This window comes from Ahaetulla prasina, chromosome 7, assembly GCF_028640845.1.
Source record: "Ahaetulla prasina isolate Xishuangbanna chromosome 7, ASM2864084v1, whole genome shotgun sequence".
NCBI classification, from domain to species: Eukaryota; Metazoa; Chordata; class Lepidosauria; order Squamata; family Colubridae; genus Ahaetulla; species Ahaetulla prasina.
This window is the reverse complement of record NC_080545.1, coordinates 4704972-4723322: the sequence shown is the minus strand read 5'-3', so window position 1 is coordinate 4723322 and position 18351 is coordinate 4704972. Positions and strand designations below refer to the sequence as shown.

The 18351-nt window shown below is 41.9% G+C and overlaps 1 protein-coding gene across 4 annotated transcripts in view; it reads right to left on the bottom strand.

Moving 5' to 3' along the window:
* Positions 1 to 18351, bottom strand: part of HGF (hepatocyte growth factor) — a 93569-nt gene that overhangs the window by 17832 nt on the left and 57386 nt on the right. For all 4 annotated transcript variants that reach the window (XM_058191179.1, XM_058191180.1, XM_058191177.1 and 1 more), the window contains exons 9-10: positions 8541 to 8668; positions 3687 to 3789 (exon numbers count right to left, since the gene is read on the bottom strand). In XM_058191179.1, coding sequence (XP_058047162.1) covers positions 3687 to 3789; positions 8541 to 8668 — 231 coding nt within the window. The remainder of the gene's footprint in view (positions 1 to 3686; positions 3790 to 8540; positions 8669 to 18351) is intronic.

Below are 18351 nucleotides of genomic sequence, written 5' to 3'. Positions count from 1 at the left end.
GCGCATGCTGGCTATCTGGTCTTCGCATGCACTGGAGCCCTGGAAACCCAAAGCCCAGCTGGTCTTTGAGTTTCCGGCGAGCGCATGCACACCAGCCAGCTGGTCTTCAGGTTTCGGGGGCTCCAGCACGCACAAAGAAAAGTCAATTAATAACATATGGAGTTGATGGATGTTAAAAAAAAATTAAAAATCCCCCCCCCCCTTTGATGGGGGGAAATAGACAGTGTATTGCATTTTAAACTAAGAGCTGAATATGTTTCTTATATTCTTGGAAGAAGAAATTGGAAATAATTCTTTGTATATATTTTTCTTCTCCTTTCTTCTTCTTTCTATCTTTCTGCCCGTCTATTTCTCTCTCCTTTCCCACTTTATCTCTCTTCCTGATTATTAGTTTATGCCAGTTTTCATTTGTACATTTTTTAAAAAGTTACTAGAATTATTATGGAAACAGAAGTATACATTCACAGTGTAGTTACTCAATGATCCTTACTGGCTTTTGAAACAACATTAAATAAAAACATGATGAAAAGATCTTTGTAAATCCAAAGACCGCAGAAGCCAGAGGAAAATTGGGACAGAAGAATTAGAAATTAAGAGTGACAAAACATGCCACTTGTTGTATAACCATGAACTTTAAAAAATATCTATTGAAATGCAGATGTGCTAGAAAATGGCTAGAAAAAATAACGGGACCAGCCGATTGATTGGAAACCAGAGACATTCTTGTTAGGAATATTTACCAGACACTATATCAAAAAAATAAAATACTTAATCTTACATATCATAACGGCCGCAAGAATTTCATACGCACAAAATTGGAAAAAAAAGGAAATACACCAACAGAGGAAGAATGGATAATGGAAAATCTTAGATTGTGCCAAGATGGACAAATTAACAAAGGAAATTAAAGAAAAGGAAGATACAAAATATTATGCAATATGGGATAACTGGTACAAGTGGCTGGAGAAATGAACAGTGATGAAAGGGGAGAAAAAATAAATGCAAGATGTCTGCAAGATAGTGTATAGAATGTATAAATTTAATATTATGCGTGATAGGAACTATAGAGTAATAAGGGATAACGGGATAAGAAGGATATCAATATTATAAGGGGAAATGGGAGAAAATAGAAATATTAGGAGATCAAAGCTACGAAACAGTTGTAAAAAGGGAATGTATGTTATGTGTTTTGTGTTTGTTGTGTTGTGTTGGGTTAGGTAAAGGTAAAGGTTCCTCTTGCACATATGTACTAGTCATTCCCGACTCTAGGGGGCAGTGCTCATCTCTGTTTCAAAGCCGAAGACCCAGCGCTGTCTGAAGACGTCTCCATGGTCATGTGGCGGACATGACTCAACGCCAAAGGCGCACGGAACGCTGTTCCCTTCCCACCAAAGGTGGTCCCTATTTTTTCTACTTGCATTTTTTACCTGCTTTCGAACTGCTAGGTTGGCAGAAGCTGGGACAAGTAAAGGGAGCTTACCCCGTTACGTGGCACTAGGGATTCAAACCGCTGAAGTGCCGACCTTTCGATTGACAAGCTCAGTATCTTAGCCACTGAGTCGCCACGTCCCTGTGTTGGGTTAGAGTTAAATAAGAAACTTTTTTCAACAATTAAAAAAAAAAAGAAATGCAGATGTGCACACATTTTGTGCTTTTTGGAGATGGAAAACAGTAACTAGCGAAATCCTTTCCTGCCGATAGAAGCCACATTAAATTCAACGCTTCTACCCTACCAAATAACCCTGCAGAAGAACCAAAATTTATGAAGCCACCTCTCACATTGGAGGCCAATTATGGTTGGGAAAAAATATATATGCATGTGTCTTGGAAGTAAGTGCATCTTGGTCCGACTGTGGTGAAAGAATTGTGAGTCGGCTTTCCTAAGTGTACCGGAAAACCCCACAAAAGAACACTGTGTATTCAGAAGTAGATTTATGTAAAGGCAGCTCAGTTGGTAACTGCATCAAGGAAGGATTAGCTTTGTCCCAACCACATTCAAGAAGATGGTTGCATTTAATTCAGAGAGAGCTGGGATTCCAAGGTAGCTAAATCTGAAATAAACCTAGATTAATCCTGGCTTGTCACAGAGGAATGATCAAATGGAATGTGGACGTCTCATCTGCTTTAGCTTCCTTTCCCGTCTGAAATGGTACCGCAATAAACAAGCCGGATGTGATACACAGCCGTGATTTAAAAAGATTCAGCTACGAAATCCTACTCAAAAGAGGAAATGCAGGATTCTAAAGTTCTTGCAATGTTTTAATGCTCCTTATTGTTCTCATTGTTTTATGTGGGTTTTAAAGATTTTTAATTGTAACACATGTTTCTGAATTGCGAGCCACCCAGAGTTTTTTGCTGAGATGGACGGCTATAGAAATCAAATACAGACAGAAGAGAAAGAAAGAGAGGGAGGGAGGGAGGGAGAGGGAGAGAGAGGCAGGCAGACAGATTAATGATAGACGATAGATAGATAGAATAGATAGATAGATGATAGATAGATAGATAGATAGATAGATAGATAGATAGATAGATAGATAGATAGACAGACAGATAAATAGATGATAGAAAGAGAGAGAGATAAACAGATAGATGATAGATGATAGAAAGATGATAGATAAATAGATGATGGATGGATGGATGGATGGATGGATACATATAGATAGATATATAGATAGACAGAGACAGATAGATGATAATGATAGAGAAATAAATAGATAGATGATAGATAATAGATAGATAGATAGATAGATAGATAGATAGATAGATAGATAGATAGATAGATAGATAGATAGATAGATAGATGATATAGAGATAGATGATAGAGATGATAAAGAGATAGATGATAAAGAGATAGATGATAAAGAGATAGATGATAAAGAGAGATGATAGATAGGTAGATGATAGATAAATGAGAGAGAGAGAGTGATAAGACAGACAGGTGTGTGTGTGTGTGTCTGTTTGTGTCTGTGTGTGTGTGTGAGAGAGAGAGAGAGAGAGAGAGAGAGAGGCAGGCAGACAGACAGACAAACAGCAGACAAACACATATATAACCTCAATTAGATGCTAGGTAGGCCCTAGGTAAGGAGAAATCTCACACGATTTTAGAAGACTGCAATCTTTCAGGTTTTGTAAAAAGAATTATTTCAGGAGAGCCGTAGTGGCGCAGTGGTTAGAATGCAGCATTGCAGGCTAACTCTGCCCACTGCCAGCAGTTCGATCCAGACTGGCTCAAGGTTGACTCAGCCTCCTGTCCTCCCGAGGTGGATAAAATGAGGACCCAGATTGTTGGGGGCCAGAGGCTGACTCTGCAAAACCGCTTAGAGAGGGCCGTAAAAGCACTGTGAAGCGGTATCTAAGTCTAGGTGCTAATGCTATTGCTAATCTCACATGATTTCCTAGGTTCTTTATTAAAAAAAAAATCCAACCTTTTAAGTAATTACCTAAGATGACACGATGGCATTCTAAAGACAGTGAAAAGTGAATTTGGGGTTGACTACAGAATTTAATTAACTCTTCCTAAATCTCTTGTCCCTTATCACATAATCAGCACATTTTTCTTAAAACCACCATCCCAGCTGTAATATCAAAGCTAAAATCGGAAATCCTGAAGCCTGGAAGACATTTATTTGCACGATACGCTACAATATTCCACCCCATCTAGGAGGAGGAATTAATTTTGTACATACCTTCTTAAATCTTGGATGTTTTTATCCCACATGGAACAAGTCAAGCCAAACCTTGTGTGGGCTAAATTGCCCATGTAATTTGTCCCATTTCCACGAAAACAATCTGTGTGTTTTGGATTAAAAGAAAAAAAAATCAAGTTGTTAGAATAGAATAGAATAGAATAGAATAGAATAGAATAGAATAGAATTTTATTGGCCAAGTGTGATTGGACACACAAGGAATTTGTCTTGGTGCATATGCTCTCAGTGTACATAAAAGAAAAGATACGTTCATCAAGGTACAACATTTACAACACAATTGATGATCAATATATCAATATAAATCATAAGGATTGCCAGCAACAAGTTATAGTCATACAGTCATAAGTGGAAAGAGATTGGTGATGGGAACTATGAAACGATTAATAGTAGTGCAGATTCAGTAAATAGTCTGACAGTGTTGAGGGAATTATTTGTTTAGCAGAGTGATGGCCTTCGGGAAAAAACTGTTCTTGTGTCTAGTTGTTCTGGTGTGCAGTGCTCTATAGCGTCGTTTTGAGGGTAGGAGTTGAAACAATTTATGTCCAGGATGCGAGGGATCTGCAAATATTTTCACGGCCCTCTTCTTGATTCGTGCAGTATACAGGTCCTCAATGGAAGGCAGGTTGGTAGCAATTATTTTTTCTGCAGTTCTAATTATCCTCTGAAGTCTGTGTTTTTCTTGTTGGGTTGCAGAACTGAACCAGACAGTTATAGAGGTGCAAATGACAGACTCAATAATTCCTCTGTAGAATTGGATCAGCAGCTCCTTGGGCAGTTTGAGTTTACTGAGTTGGCGCAGAAAGAACATTCTTTGTTGTCCTTTTTTAATGATGTTTTTGATGTTAGCTGTCCATTTGAGATAAAGAAATCCGTTCTGGATCTTCCTTAACTCAAGGTTGAAAAAGTTTAAAATACAGGGTACCTATATCTGTGCAAATTCATGTAACACAGAAATACAGATCAATGGATACTTCAATAGGACATACGAATGTGTAAAAATCCACAGGCAGATGGGTAAAAGAGAGGTCAGAATAACCAAATAGCAGAGTTGGAAGGGACCTTGGAGGTCTTCTAGTCCAACCCCCTGCTCAGGCAGGAGACCCTTCATCATCCCACACAAATGGCTGTCCAATATCTTCTTGAAAGCCTCCAGAGATGGAGAAGGAAGGAAGGAAGGAAGGAAGGAAGGAAGGAAGGAAGGAAGGAAGGAAGGAAGGAAGGAAGGAAGGAAGGAAAACAGCATAACAGAATAACAGACTATTAGACTTGGAAGGGACCTTGGAGGTCTTCTAGTCCAACCCCCTGCCCAGGCAGGAAACCCTACACCATTTCAGACAAATGGCTATCCAACATCTTCTTAAAAACTTCCAGTGTTGGGGCATTCACAACTTCTGGAGGCAAGTCGTTCCGCTGATTAATTGTTCTCACTGTCAGGAAACCCATCCTTAGTTCCATGGTCACCTATTTCACCTTTAAGGACTGAACATGTTATGTGACTCAGCAGGAGGATACTGTACTTTTAGGTAGCATATAAGAACCAGCAGATTCGGACAATTCATGCTGCCATTTCTGATGACCAAGTCAATTCATGTCTTGAGTTGATGCTGCAATTTCCAGCTCCTTAAAACCTGTGTCTTTGTCCCAATCATGCTAAGAGCATTAGTTTTATATAGAATATAGAACAGGGGTCTCCAACCTTGGCAACTTGAAGACTTGTGGACTTCAAGTTTTGCTGGCTGAGGGATTCTGGGAGTTGAAGTCCACAAGTCTTCAAGTTGCCAAGGTTGGAGACCCCTGATATAGAACGCAGAATAATGGGGATCTTGGAGATCTTCTAGTCTAGTCCTCTGCATGAGCAGGAAACAGTAAACAATTCCAGACAAATGGTTGTCCAATGTCTTCTTAAAAACCTCCAGTATTGCAGCAACTTACAACTTCTGGAGGCAACGATGAATTGTTCTAATTGATTAATAGGTCTGGGGCTCAATAAATATGTCTTAAGATGTAAATAAATAATCCAGAAATAAATAGGTGATTTCTTCTTGCCATCTCCTGCAGAGGGACTGGAAATGTTTTAGTTTAAATGGTAATTCCTTGACTGTGAACTTGACAAGGTCGGCCAATGCATTAACGTATTTGAAATCCGCCAGCATATCTTCAGCACTGCAGTTTCAGTCCAGATGTTTCCAGCACGCTGGAGCAGAAATCGAGGGGGGGGGTGTCTTAAGCTTATAGGAGCGCCGTTGCTTATTTATTAAAACTCGGAGACCACCAGCTAGATAAAAGAATCCCTTGAGTCAACTTTGGCTCTTGATGGCTTTGTAGGCAGGTCTACGAAGCTTTCCTGGCATCACTCCAGAAGAGAATTACCCATGCCTTCTTCCACGATGTTTATTTTTTTTAAAAAAAATATTACTTTAGTCTCGGATTTTCGGGTTTCCCCTGAAAGTAGCTAAGTCTAACCTTGCTTAACTTTTTCAACATCAGCCAAGGTTTCGGTAGATGCTGCCATCAGCTATCTCTAAAAAAGTACAGCAACAGCAATAGCACTAAGACTTATATACCGCTTCACAATGCTTTTACAGGCCTCTCTAAGCGGTTTGCAGAGTCAGCATATTGCCCCCAACAATCTAGGTCCTCAGGCTGCGCGGGTGATAGAGGGAGCCCCTCGTGGCTCCCATGTGACACCTCTCCTGCACAGACTGCACTGGCTACCTGTGGCCTTTCGGGTGCGCTTCAAGGTTTTGGTAACTATCTTCAAAGCGCTCCATGGCATTGGGCCGGGATACTTACGGGACCGTCTACTGCCACCGATTGCCTCCCACCGACCCGTACGCTCTCACAGGGAGGGACTCCTCAGGGTGCCGTCAGCCAGGCAGTGCCGGCTGGCGACGCCCAGGGGAAGGGCCTTCTCTGTGGGGGCTCCCACCCTCTGGAACGAACTTCCCCCAAGACTTCGCCAACTTCCTGACCTTCGAACCTTTCGCCGCGAGCTTAAAACACATCTTTTTATCTGCGCAGGACTGGACTAGAATTTTAAATTTTAAATTTTGGTTTTAATGGGGTTTTTACTATTCTATTGGGGTTTTAATACTCGGCCGTATTTAATAAGTTTTTTAAATTGGGGTTTTAACTTGTATTTATGTATATTTTTTACTTGGCTGTAAACCGCCCTGAGTCCCTTGGGAGATAAGGCGGTATACAAATATGATTAAATAAATAAAATAAAATAAATTTTACCCATCTCGGATGGATGGAAGGCTGAGTCAACCTTGAGCCTGGTGAGATTTGATCTGCTGGCAGCTGGTTATCAGCAGAAGTAGCTTGCAGTACTGAACTCTAACCACTCTGACACTGCAGCTCTTAAAGACTCTATAAAGTTTCTCAAACTTGGGAACTTGAAGCATTCCTCAGGGTGCTGGCTGGGAAATTCTTAGAGCTGAGGTCTACATGTCTTAAAGTTGCCAAGTAGAAGCCTCACTCACTCCCTCCCTTCCTCTCTCCCTCCCTCCCTCCTTCCCTCCCTTCCTTCCTTCCTCCCTTCCTTCCTCCCTCCCTCCCTCCCTCCCTCCCTTTCTCCCTTCTCTTATTCCCTTTCTCATTCTTCTTCCTGGTGCCATAGTGGTTAGAATGCAGTATTGCAGGCTAAACTCTGCCCATTGCCAGCAGTTCGATCCTGACCAGAATCAAGGTTGACTCAGCCTTCCATCCTTCCAAGGTCAGTAAAATGAGGATCCAGATAATTGGGGGGGGGGGAAATAGGCTGACTCTGTAAACCACTTAGAGAGGGCCGTAAAGCAATGTGAAGAGGTATATAAGTCTAAGTATTATTGCTATTCGTTCATTCCTCCCTCCCTCTCTCCCTCCCTCATTCTCATTCTTCTTCCTGGTGGTGTTGTAATTAGAATGCAGTATTGCAGGCAAACTTTGCCCACGGCCAGCAGTTCGATCCTGATCAGCTCAAGGTTGCTGTTGTGTCTCGCCCAATCTCACCACAGCCGGGGTCTGCTTATCTGCTTCCAAACGCTGAAGAATGTCCTAGCATGCCTCCCGGCCCCAGCCCTGGCTCCATGCCCAGACAGGCTGAGGAGGGGGCATCTCCCGGCCCCAGCCCTGGCTCCATGCCCAGACAGGCTGAGGAGGGGGCATCTCCCGGCCCCAGCCCTGGCTCCATGCCCAGACAGGCTGAGGAGGGGGCATCTCCCGGCCCCAGCCCTGGCTCCATGCCCAGACAGGCTGAAGAGGAAGAAGTACCTCCAGCCCCCAGCTCTGGCTCCATGCCCAGGCAAACGGAGCAACTAGACCCCTCCCACTCCTCCACAGCATGTAAGCCTGAGGAAGGTCAATTACCAACAGCTGCCGATTGGAGTGATCCTCGCTTCAGAAGAATTGATAAGCAGCGGCGTCAGAAGGAAGGGAGGGGCAGGCCGGGATAAGTGCTGAGTCATGGAGCCACACCCCATGGCCTATATAAAGGACCTGCTTTCTGGCATTCTCTTAGTCAGGCAAAGTCTAAACATATCTTGCTGAAGTCACTTTCTGGTCTCCTGCTTGCCTTGAGGACTTTGCTAGGACTTTGGCAGAGCTGCAGAGGCACACCTGATTCGGATTTCCCTGACCCGGCCGTCAGCGGAGGAGTGGGACACGACAGTTGCCAGCCTTGAGGCTCAAAGTTGACTCAGCCTTCCATCCTTCCGAGGTCGGTAAAACGAGGACCCAGATTGTTTGGCCTGTAAACCACTTAGAGCTGTAAAGCGCCATGAAGAGGTATATCAATCTAAGCGCTATTGCTATTATTTTAATTTTTTTTCTTATCTACGTAGCAAGTGTTACCTTTTTCAGTGGATGCGTTGCATTTTGGTATTTGGGAACAATCTCCGATGCGAATATGAGGATTGGTCGTAAAACACCAGGGTACCTCAGCTCCATCTGGGTTTCGGCAATAGTTCTCTCTCAGATCCCTGCGGAAAAAAATAAGAGGGAGAAGAAGATGATAAATGGTGCTAACATATGTCTGGCAAACTGCTGGAATTCTCTCCCATAAGCAAGAAAAGTTACTTGATAACCGTGTCACTAACTCAATTCTGCAGGGGGAAAAATGAATGTGTTAAAACAACAATAGAAAATGTGTGCGCACACACACACACACATTTTTGTAAAACAGGAAATTCCAAATGCTAGACAGCTACTAAAATTATTTCAATTTATAGTAATATGGGTTGTGGCAACATTGACAGAAATAGTTCCATTTCATAGGTTCGTAACCATAAACTATAAAACCAGCACAGTCTATGATGCCTGTTTAAAAAACATTTCTGTCTGAGATCTGTATCCGATCTGACTTTTAATAGATGAGAATTTTATTTGCTTTATTAGCTTTTACAAATCACTCAAGGCCGTGAAGACATCAAATGTTTTTCCTCCTCCTGTTTTTCTCTGTGAGAGGGATAACCCTGTGAGATGGGTTGGGCGGAGAGAGAGAGGGAGTGGCCCAAAGTCACCTAGGTGGCTTTCATAGATAAGGCGGGACAAGAACTCACAGACTTCTAATGATTGGCCCAATGTCATCCAGCTGGCTTTCATGCCTAAGGTAGGATTAGAACTCATGGTCTCCTGATGTTTAGCCTGGTGCGTTATCCACTAGACCAAACTGGCTTTATAAGAAAGAAAGAAAGAAAGAAAGAAAGAAAGAAAGAAAGAAAGAAAGATAGATAGATAGATAGATAGATAGATGGATGGATGGATGGATGGATGGATGGATGGATGGATGGATGGATGGATGGATGGAGAGAGAGAGAGATAGGGAGATAGACAGGGAGATAGATAGATAGATAGATAGATAGATAGATAGATAGATAGATAGATGGATGGATGGATGGATGGATGGATGGATGGATGGATGGATGGATGGATGGATGGATGGATGGATGGATGGGTGGGTGGGTTGGTGGGTGGATGGACGGACGGACAGACAGACAGACAGACAGACAGACAGAGATAGGGAGATAGACAGGGAGCTCGATCGATGGATAGATGGATGGATGGATGGATGGATGGATGGATGGATGGAGACAGAGAGAAAGAGAGAGAGAGAGAGATGGATGAATGGATGGAGACAGAGAGAGATAGGGAGATAGACAGGGAGACAGAAAGACAGACAGACAGACAGAGAGACAGACAGACAGACAGACAGATAGATAGATAGATAGATAGATAGCTATAAAAGCTATAGAAGCTATAAAAGCTATAATAGACAAGCCAAAGGAAAAGGGAAATACGTAACATAATGACGCACCACGATCAACTAAATGCCAAAAGGTGTTCAAATAAAATGATCTTGGCCTATTTGTGAAATGCGAGGAAGAGTCGGATCACCCATAATCTCAGATGGCCACCACAAAATGGCTTGCTACTTTGTTCCCTTTGTCACGTAGCCCTTGACTTAACAATGACAATTGGGGCTAGAATTTCCATTGGTATGCAAAGCCAAATGAGTTGCACCCAATCTGACGACCTGCTTTGCTACGGCTGAGCGAATCGTGGCAGTTGTTAAGTGAACCATGTGAACATTAAGCAAATCGGGCTTCCCTATATGTGTTTGCTTGTGGGAAGCCAGCTGGAACGGATCCCTGGACCACACGACCCTGGGAAGCTGCAACCATCATAAATATGATGCTGGGTACCAAGTGCCTGAATTTTGATCACGTGACCTTAGATATGCTGCAACAGATTAGTTCAAGGTCCAGGCATTGTTCACTTTTTCCAGGGCCATCATAAACTCAAATAGTTGCTAAATAAATGTTTGTCACTCAACGGCTACCTATATTCTCCCCAAATATCCAGTCTCTCAGATCTTACTATGCATTGCATTGCTTGATACGTCTGTGCGCAAGAACTCAGTCAGTTGGGGAGAGCCAAACTCATTGGTAGTCTCACATTGCAATGAACAAGAATATTCATTCAATTTCGCAGCTACTAAGTTTGTCGGCCGAGCAGGTACAAAAATAGCCAGGGAAATAGCAATAGCACTTAGACTTATATACCGCTTCACAGTGCTTTTACAGGCCACTCTAAGCGGTTTACAGAGTCAGCCTGCTGCCCCCAGCAATCTGGGTCCTCATTTTACCCACCTCGGAAGGATGGAAGGCTGAGTCAACCTTGAGCCTGGTGAGATTTGAACTGCCGAACTGCAGCTAGCAGTCAGCTGAAGTAGCCTGCAGTACTGCACTCTAACCACGGCGCCACCTTGATTGAAGCCTAGAAAATAGGTCCGTTGTAAGTCAACAGGAGTGCTGATTTACCATCAATTTATCAGATACTTAGGAGACGAGGGCTTGGCAGCCCAAGGCAACTACAATAGTTAATAGTTTACTTTATTGTCATTGCACCTCATACAACAAAATTAAATGCCATCTTCAGTGTACACAAAGCACGACATCAATACAACTCACAGAATAGCCCAAAGCACATATTCTAGTAGAGAGCAATTCTCTGACGATGGGCTCCAGCACAAATCCAAAAGCTCAGAAAACTAAAACTCTGGTCCCAGTGACCGATCCAGGTTGGATCTTGCAACATTATCCTGAGATTCATAATTCGTAATATGCCTATGTATGTTTTCAAGATAACCAGCACTAGAAACGGAGGCTAGAACAACAGCAACTTAACAACTGGCGTTACACTAATTTTTGGTCTATTGCAAAAGCTTCCATGCAAACTTCAACCACATCTGAAATCGATTATTAACGCCAGCTGTCGGGTTTACACTACCAAAATAAGCTCCCAGCTATTGTTCTGAATGGATGTTCGCATTATAGAATCGGCTGCTGAGTTTTTAATCACTAATTGAATTAGGAAACCAAACCCTATTGTACAGAATATATACCTCCAGAAATTTTATCCATGTGTTCCCCGAGTATCTAATCTTCAGGAAAATCTCCTTAAAACAAACTCTCTGCTTATATTAAAAAGTATCGACTTCTGGAAAAAACGCAAATATGACCGTCTGTTTCCCCCCCACCGAAGTTCAGTACAGCTTTTCAGTTCGAAAGACTGTTTGGTCATCACTCGAAGACAAGTTAGTTGACTTTGAGTCTGTCCCCGACATCACCTCTCCCTGTCTGCATTTTTTTTAAAAAAAAATTGCGGCTGATTGGAAGTCATAAGAAAGACTCCATCGGCTTTCAATGCTTTTTATGCGTTGACTATTTGAGCTTGATTTTTCTTAATTTCGATACCTAAGACATTTTTTTAACGTCCTAGGAAGACACGATTATCACGAAATTGAGAGCGAGATTGTAGAGTTATACCAGTATTTGCGCTAAAAATGCAATCCAAAATAATATTTTGAAGTTTCTGAGGGAATACAGAAGCAGGGTGAATTTGATTTAAATCAAGTCAATTTAAATCACAATTTAAATCATGATTTACATCACTGATAAAAAGGTTTGATTTAAATCAACTCGAAGCTTCTTCTCTGGTAACGGACTGCAAACTAGGGCATACAAAACCTTTGCCAGACCAATTCTTGAATACAGCTCATCTGCCTGGAATCCACACTGTATATCAGACATTAATACAATTGAGCGAGTCCAGAGGTATTTCACGAGAAGAGTCCTCCACTCCTCTGCTCACAATAGAATCCCTTATGGGTTTGAAATTTTGGGCTTGGACAACTTAGAACTACGCCGCCTTCGGTCTGACCTAAGCATAGTACACAAAATTGTCTGCTACAATGTCCTACCTGTCAATGACTACTTCAGCTTCAACTGCAATAATACACAAGCACACAAAGGATACAAACTTAAGGTAAACTGCTCCAAACTCGATTGCAGAAAATACAACTTCAGCAACAGAGTGGTCAATGCCTGGAATGCACTACCTGACTCTGTGGTTTCTTCCCCAAACCCCTAAAACTTTAACCTTAGACTGTCTACCGTCGACGTCCCCCCATTCCTAAGAGGTCTGAAACCTCCATTTGAGAAGCTGGGTGGGGCTACATTCAGAGTATAAGACGCACCTAGATTTTCACTCTCATTTTTGGAGGGAAAAGGTGTGTTTTATAACTCCAAAAAATACGGTATATATATTTTTTAAAAATCATTTTTTTTATCCACCTTGTCCAGGTGAGTCAACTGCCTCAGCAAACTTAGAAGACCAAGGTCCTACTTTGTCTTCTTGCATGGTTACAAAAGGTTTCTGGGTGGTGGTGGGAGGATTTATAGGGGATAGACCCATACTAATAAGTACAATTTATGGAATTTGGCTGACTATGACGAGGACGAGAAATGCTCTCGGGTTTGTATATGCATTTGTCAAAGGCAAAGCGTTACACATACTTGGCTGAACTCTTGAAATTGCTCACTCCAGTCCTCCATGATCGATTGAAGCAGGACAGCATTCAGAGTAAAAGCCCAGAAGACCGCAAGTGAGACTTTTATATCCTGGTTTGCTTTGCGCCTTTAATCTGAAAGTAAGGTCTAAGAAACCCATGGAATTTACTGAGAGAACAGAACCCGGTGAAAAGGATCAAATTTTTGTGACCTGAACACAGAGCTCTAACTCCTCGTTTTATTCCTGTGTGCAAACATCATCAATCTAAAATCTGGATTTTTCACTTTCTAAGAAAGTCTCTAGCTTAGGGTGTGAATTACTCCCTCAAACCAATCTGAAGTCCTGCTGACTTATGATGTTTTCTTGGCAACTGGTACCGTCCAGCCTTCATCCAGGATTTTGTCTTTTTTTAAAAAAAATCCCCTATAATTCAGAAATTTCCTGGTGGTGGTGGTCCTTCATTCAAGGATTAACCAGGTCTGACTAGGTTTCATTTTCTTAGGATCAGTCAAGGTTGACTGAGTTTTATCGCTTCTTCTGGATAATTTTTTAACAATTGTATTTCCACAGTTCTAAGTTGTGAAAAGTTGCACAAAACTATCTTTGGAACCAATTCACAAAACCAACCGAGCTGAGTTCCAGGACAGTAGAACAAAAATTTATCGTAAATACAGTGGTTGCATCATTGTAAAGTGTTGTATGCAGTGGTACACATAGGTTGTAACGCTGTATCATTATTAACATCACTTAATAATGGTTTGAGGCTGCCAGAAGAGTAAAAGCCAAAAATTTATATCTTTATTAACACCCAAAATGGAAAAGGAGGAGGAGGAGGAGGAGGAGGAGGAAGAGGAGGAGGAGGAAGAGGAGGAGGAAGAGGAGGAGGAGGTGGAAGAGGAAGAAGAAGAAGAAGAAGAAGAAGAGGAAGAGGAAGAGGAAGAAGAAGAAGAAGAAGGAGAAAAAGATGAAGAAAAGAAGAAGGAGAAGGAAAAGAAGAAGGAGAAGGAAAAGAAAAAGGAGGAGGAGGAGGAGGAGGAGGAGGAGGAAGAGGAGGAGGAGGAGGGCGAGGAGGAGGAGGAGGAGATGGGAGAGAGGAGAAGGAGAAGAAGAAAAGAAGGAGAAGGAGAAGGAGAAGGAGAAGGAGAAGGAGAAGGAGAAGGAGAAGGAGAAGGAGAAGGAGAGGAAGAGGAGGAGGAAGAGGGGGAAGAGGAGAAGGAGAAGAGGAGGAGGAGAAGGAAGAGAAAGAGAAGGAGGAGGAAGAAGAAGAGGAAGAGGAAGAGGAAGAAGAAGAAGAAGAAGAAGAAGAAGAAGAAGAAGAAGAAGAAGAAGAAGAAGAAGAAGAAGAAGAAGAAGAAGAAGAAGAAGAAGAAGAAGAAGAAGAAGAAAGTAGTATCACTTCTTATTGACTTGACTTTTGAGTGGTAATTTTCTTTCTATTTTCTTTTCGTGTGGAATGAAGTAATTTTTACTATTGTTGTGGGACCTAAAGTGGTGTCTTCCTGTTCGCAGGATTTCTCCGCTGGCAGAAGTGAAGATAATTGCAAATAGACCTCCAGCTATTCTCCCCCCACCCACCCACATACAGAGGGACTGCAAAATCAGCGAGACGAGTTGATTAAAGTCTTTCAACCGAAACAGTAGGAAACAAAAGTTTGCAACACTGAGCTGAGCGTAAAATGTAAGAAGTGAGCCTGATGAAATAATAAAAACCCAAACTCAAAAAAAGGCCCACCCAAAAAATTGTGCGTTGCTGTGCCAGCCATTCAAAACAAACCACCAGGACAGCTTTGAATCAAACTCTTAGCTTCCTTTGCAGGAGGATACGCTGGAGACGTAACACCATACTTAGAGCTATTTTATTTTTAAATTTAACATAACATAACATAACATAACATCAGAGTTGGAAGGGACCTTGGAGGCCTTCTAGTCCAACCCCCTGCCCAGGCAGGAAACCCTACACCATCTCAGTCAGATGGTTATCCAACATTTTCTTAAAAATTTCCAGTGTTGGAGCATTCACAACTTCTGAAGGCAAGTTGTTCCACTTATTAATTGTTCTAACTGTCAGGAAATTTCTCCTTAGTTCTAAGTTGCTTCTTTCCTTGATCAGTTTCCACCCATTGCTTCTTGTTCTACCCTCAGGTGCTCTGGAGAACAGCCCGACTCCCACTTCTCTGTGGCAGCCCCTGAGATATTGGAACACTGCTATCATGTCTCCCCTGGTCCTTCTTTTTGTTAAACTAGACATACCCAGTTCCTGCAACCGTTCTTCATATGTTTTATCCTCCAGTCCCCTAATCATCTTTGTTGCTCTTCTCTGCACTCTTTCTAGAGTCTCAACATCTTTTTTACATCGTGGCGACCAAAACTGGATGCAATATTCCAAGTGTGGCCTTACCAAGGCATTATAAAGTGGTACTAGCACTTCACGTGATCTTGATTCTATCCTCTGTTTATGCAGCCCAGAATTGTGTTGGCTTTTTTAACAGCTGCTGCACACTGCTGGCTCATATCTAGATGGTTATCCACTAGGACTCCAAGATCCCTCTCACAGGTACTACTATTGAGCAAGGTACCACATATACGGTACTGGTGCATTTTGTTTTTTTGGCCTAAATGTAGAACCTTACTTTTTTCACTGTTGAATTTCATTTTGTTAGATAGCGCCCAATGTTCAAGTCTGTCAAGATCTTTCTGTAACTTGAGCCTATCTTCTGGAGTGTTGGCTATTCCTGCCAGCTTGGTGTCATCTGCAAATTTGATGAGGTCCCCATCTATCCCCTCGTCCAAGTCATTGATGAAGATGTTGAAGAGTACTGGGCCTAAAACAGAGCCTTGGGGTACTCCACTGCATACTTCCCTCCATGTGGATGTAGTTCCGTTGAGGACTACACGTTGAGTGCGGTTGGTCAGCCAGTTACGAATCCATCTGGTGGTGGTGCTGTCTAACCCACAGTTTTCTACTTTATCTAGTAGTAGGTTATGGTCTACTTTATCAAATGCTTTACTGAAGTCCAAGTAAATTATATCAACAGCATTCCTCTGGTCTACTAATTTTGTCATTTTGTCAAAGAATGCGATAAGATTAGTCTGGCATGATCTGTTTTGACAAACCCATGTTGGCTTTTGGTTATTACTTTGTTTGCTTCTAGGTGTTCGGTGATTCGTTGCTTGATTATCTTTTCCAGAATCTTCCCGGTATTGAGGTCAGACTGATAGGTCTGTAGTTTCCTGGATCTGTTTTTTCCTTTTTGAAGATGGGAACTACATCAGCTCTTTTCCAGTCCTCTGGCAGCTCCCTGTGCTCCAGGATCTTTGAAAGATATAGTTCAGTGGTTCTGAGATCACGTCTGCCAGTTCCTTCAGAACCTTGGGGTGTAATCCATCCGGTCCTGGTGATTTGAACTCGTCTAGGGTAGACAGGTGTTCACTTACCATTTTCTTCCCTATTTTAACTTGTGTTTCTAATCTGTTTTTGTAGTGCTGTTTTTGATAGGTTGGATTGTTTTTCCTTTTGTGTAAAGACAGATGCAAAATATGAGTTAAGTAGATCTGCTTTCTCCTGTTGCTTGTCATCTTCTTGCCACTTTCTCCCAGCAATGGGCCAATTGTTTCCTTGACTTTTTCTTGTTTTTAACATGTTGGAAGAAGCTTTTTATTATTTTTACTTTTGTCGCTAGCCTTTGTTCATTGTGAGCCTTAGCTTTCCTCACTTCATCTTTACAGGCTCGGGCTATTTGCTGATATTCTGCCTTAGTTATTTGCCCTCTTTCCATTTTTATATTTGTCCTTTTGTCTTTCAATTTGTCAGATAGTTCTTTATGCATCCATGCTGGTTTCTTTTGTGATCTACTATTTTCTTCTTCATTGGTATTGTGTTAGACTGTGCTTTTATAATCTCACTTTTCAAAATTTCCCAAGCTTCTTGAGTTGTTTTCCCCCTGAGGATTCTCATCCATTGAATCCTTCTCAAGATCTCTCTAAGTTTATTGAAATTAGCTCTCTTAAAGTCCAAGACTCTAGTTTGACTTTGTTCTACTACTTGTATTTGCTTAATGTTGAATTCCAATATTGCGTGGTCACTTGCCCCCAAGGTTCCTGTAGCTTCAACACCTTCTATCATTTCATCTCTGTTAGTGAGAATTAAGTCCAATATGGCTGACCCCCTTGTCGCCTTCTCTATTTTTTGGGAAACAAAGTTGTCTGCTAGGTTTGTTAGGAACCTGTTGGATTTTCCACTTGGTGCAGAGTTTGTTTCCCAGTTGATGTCAGGGTAGTTAAAATCCCCCATTACTACTGTGATGTGCTTCCTACATACCTTGGTTAATTTATAAATTTATAAACATACAAAAATCTAAAAACCGGAAGCAGCTTTCCACAAGACCGGTTTTTGAAAGGTTCCCATCCCAGAACAGGATTGATTCCGACTGAAAAGTCCTTCCCTCCAAAATTCTGACGGCAAGTCGCTTCCATGTCCGTCTTTATGGCTTTCCTTGCCGCTTTTGGTTTTTTTAAGCGAAACATTGCAGTTGTGAAGTTAGCAACCCATTTGTGACGTGAAGCTGGCTTCCCCATCGACTTTGCTTCTCAGAAGGTCAGAAAAGGGGATCACGTGATCCCCTCCCCGGGACACTGCCACCGTCATAAATATGAGTCAGTTGTCAAGCATTTGAGTGTAGATCCTGGAGATGGTCATAAGTGTGAAAAACGGTCATAAGTCATTCTTTCCAGGGCTGTTGTAACTTGGAACAGTCACTAAATGAACTGGTAGTCATTCGAGGACTACCTATATTTGGATAATCATGGCTAGCTTATGTTTATCCAGGATTTATGAGTTATTGTTGGGAAAAGTAAAGCTTTAGACCAACTTCTGACAACTTTATGCCCTTCAAGTATATTTAGACTTAAGCGCCTATAGTTTTCATGTTTCCTAAACTTTCTAAAACAATTATGGGAGCTAAAACCCTAAATTCCTGGAGGACACCAATTTGGAGAAGGAGATTACTGTATTTTTTGGAGTAAAAGACACACCTTTTTCCCCCAAAAAAGAGGATGAAAATCTGGGTGCGTCTTAGACTCCGAATGTAACCCACGCAGCTTCTCAAACGGAGGTTTCAGAGGCTGAAAAAAGCATCAGAAAAGAAGCTTCAGAAAAGAAGCCCCCAGAGCTTCAGAAAAAAAGCCTCCAAACAGAGCTTCAGAAAAGAAGCCCCCAAACAGAGCTTCAAAAAAGAAGCCCCCAAACAGAGCTTCAGAAAAGAAGCCCCCAAACAGAGCTTCAAAAAGAAGCCCCCAAAAAGAGCTTCAGAAA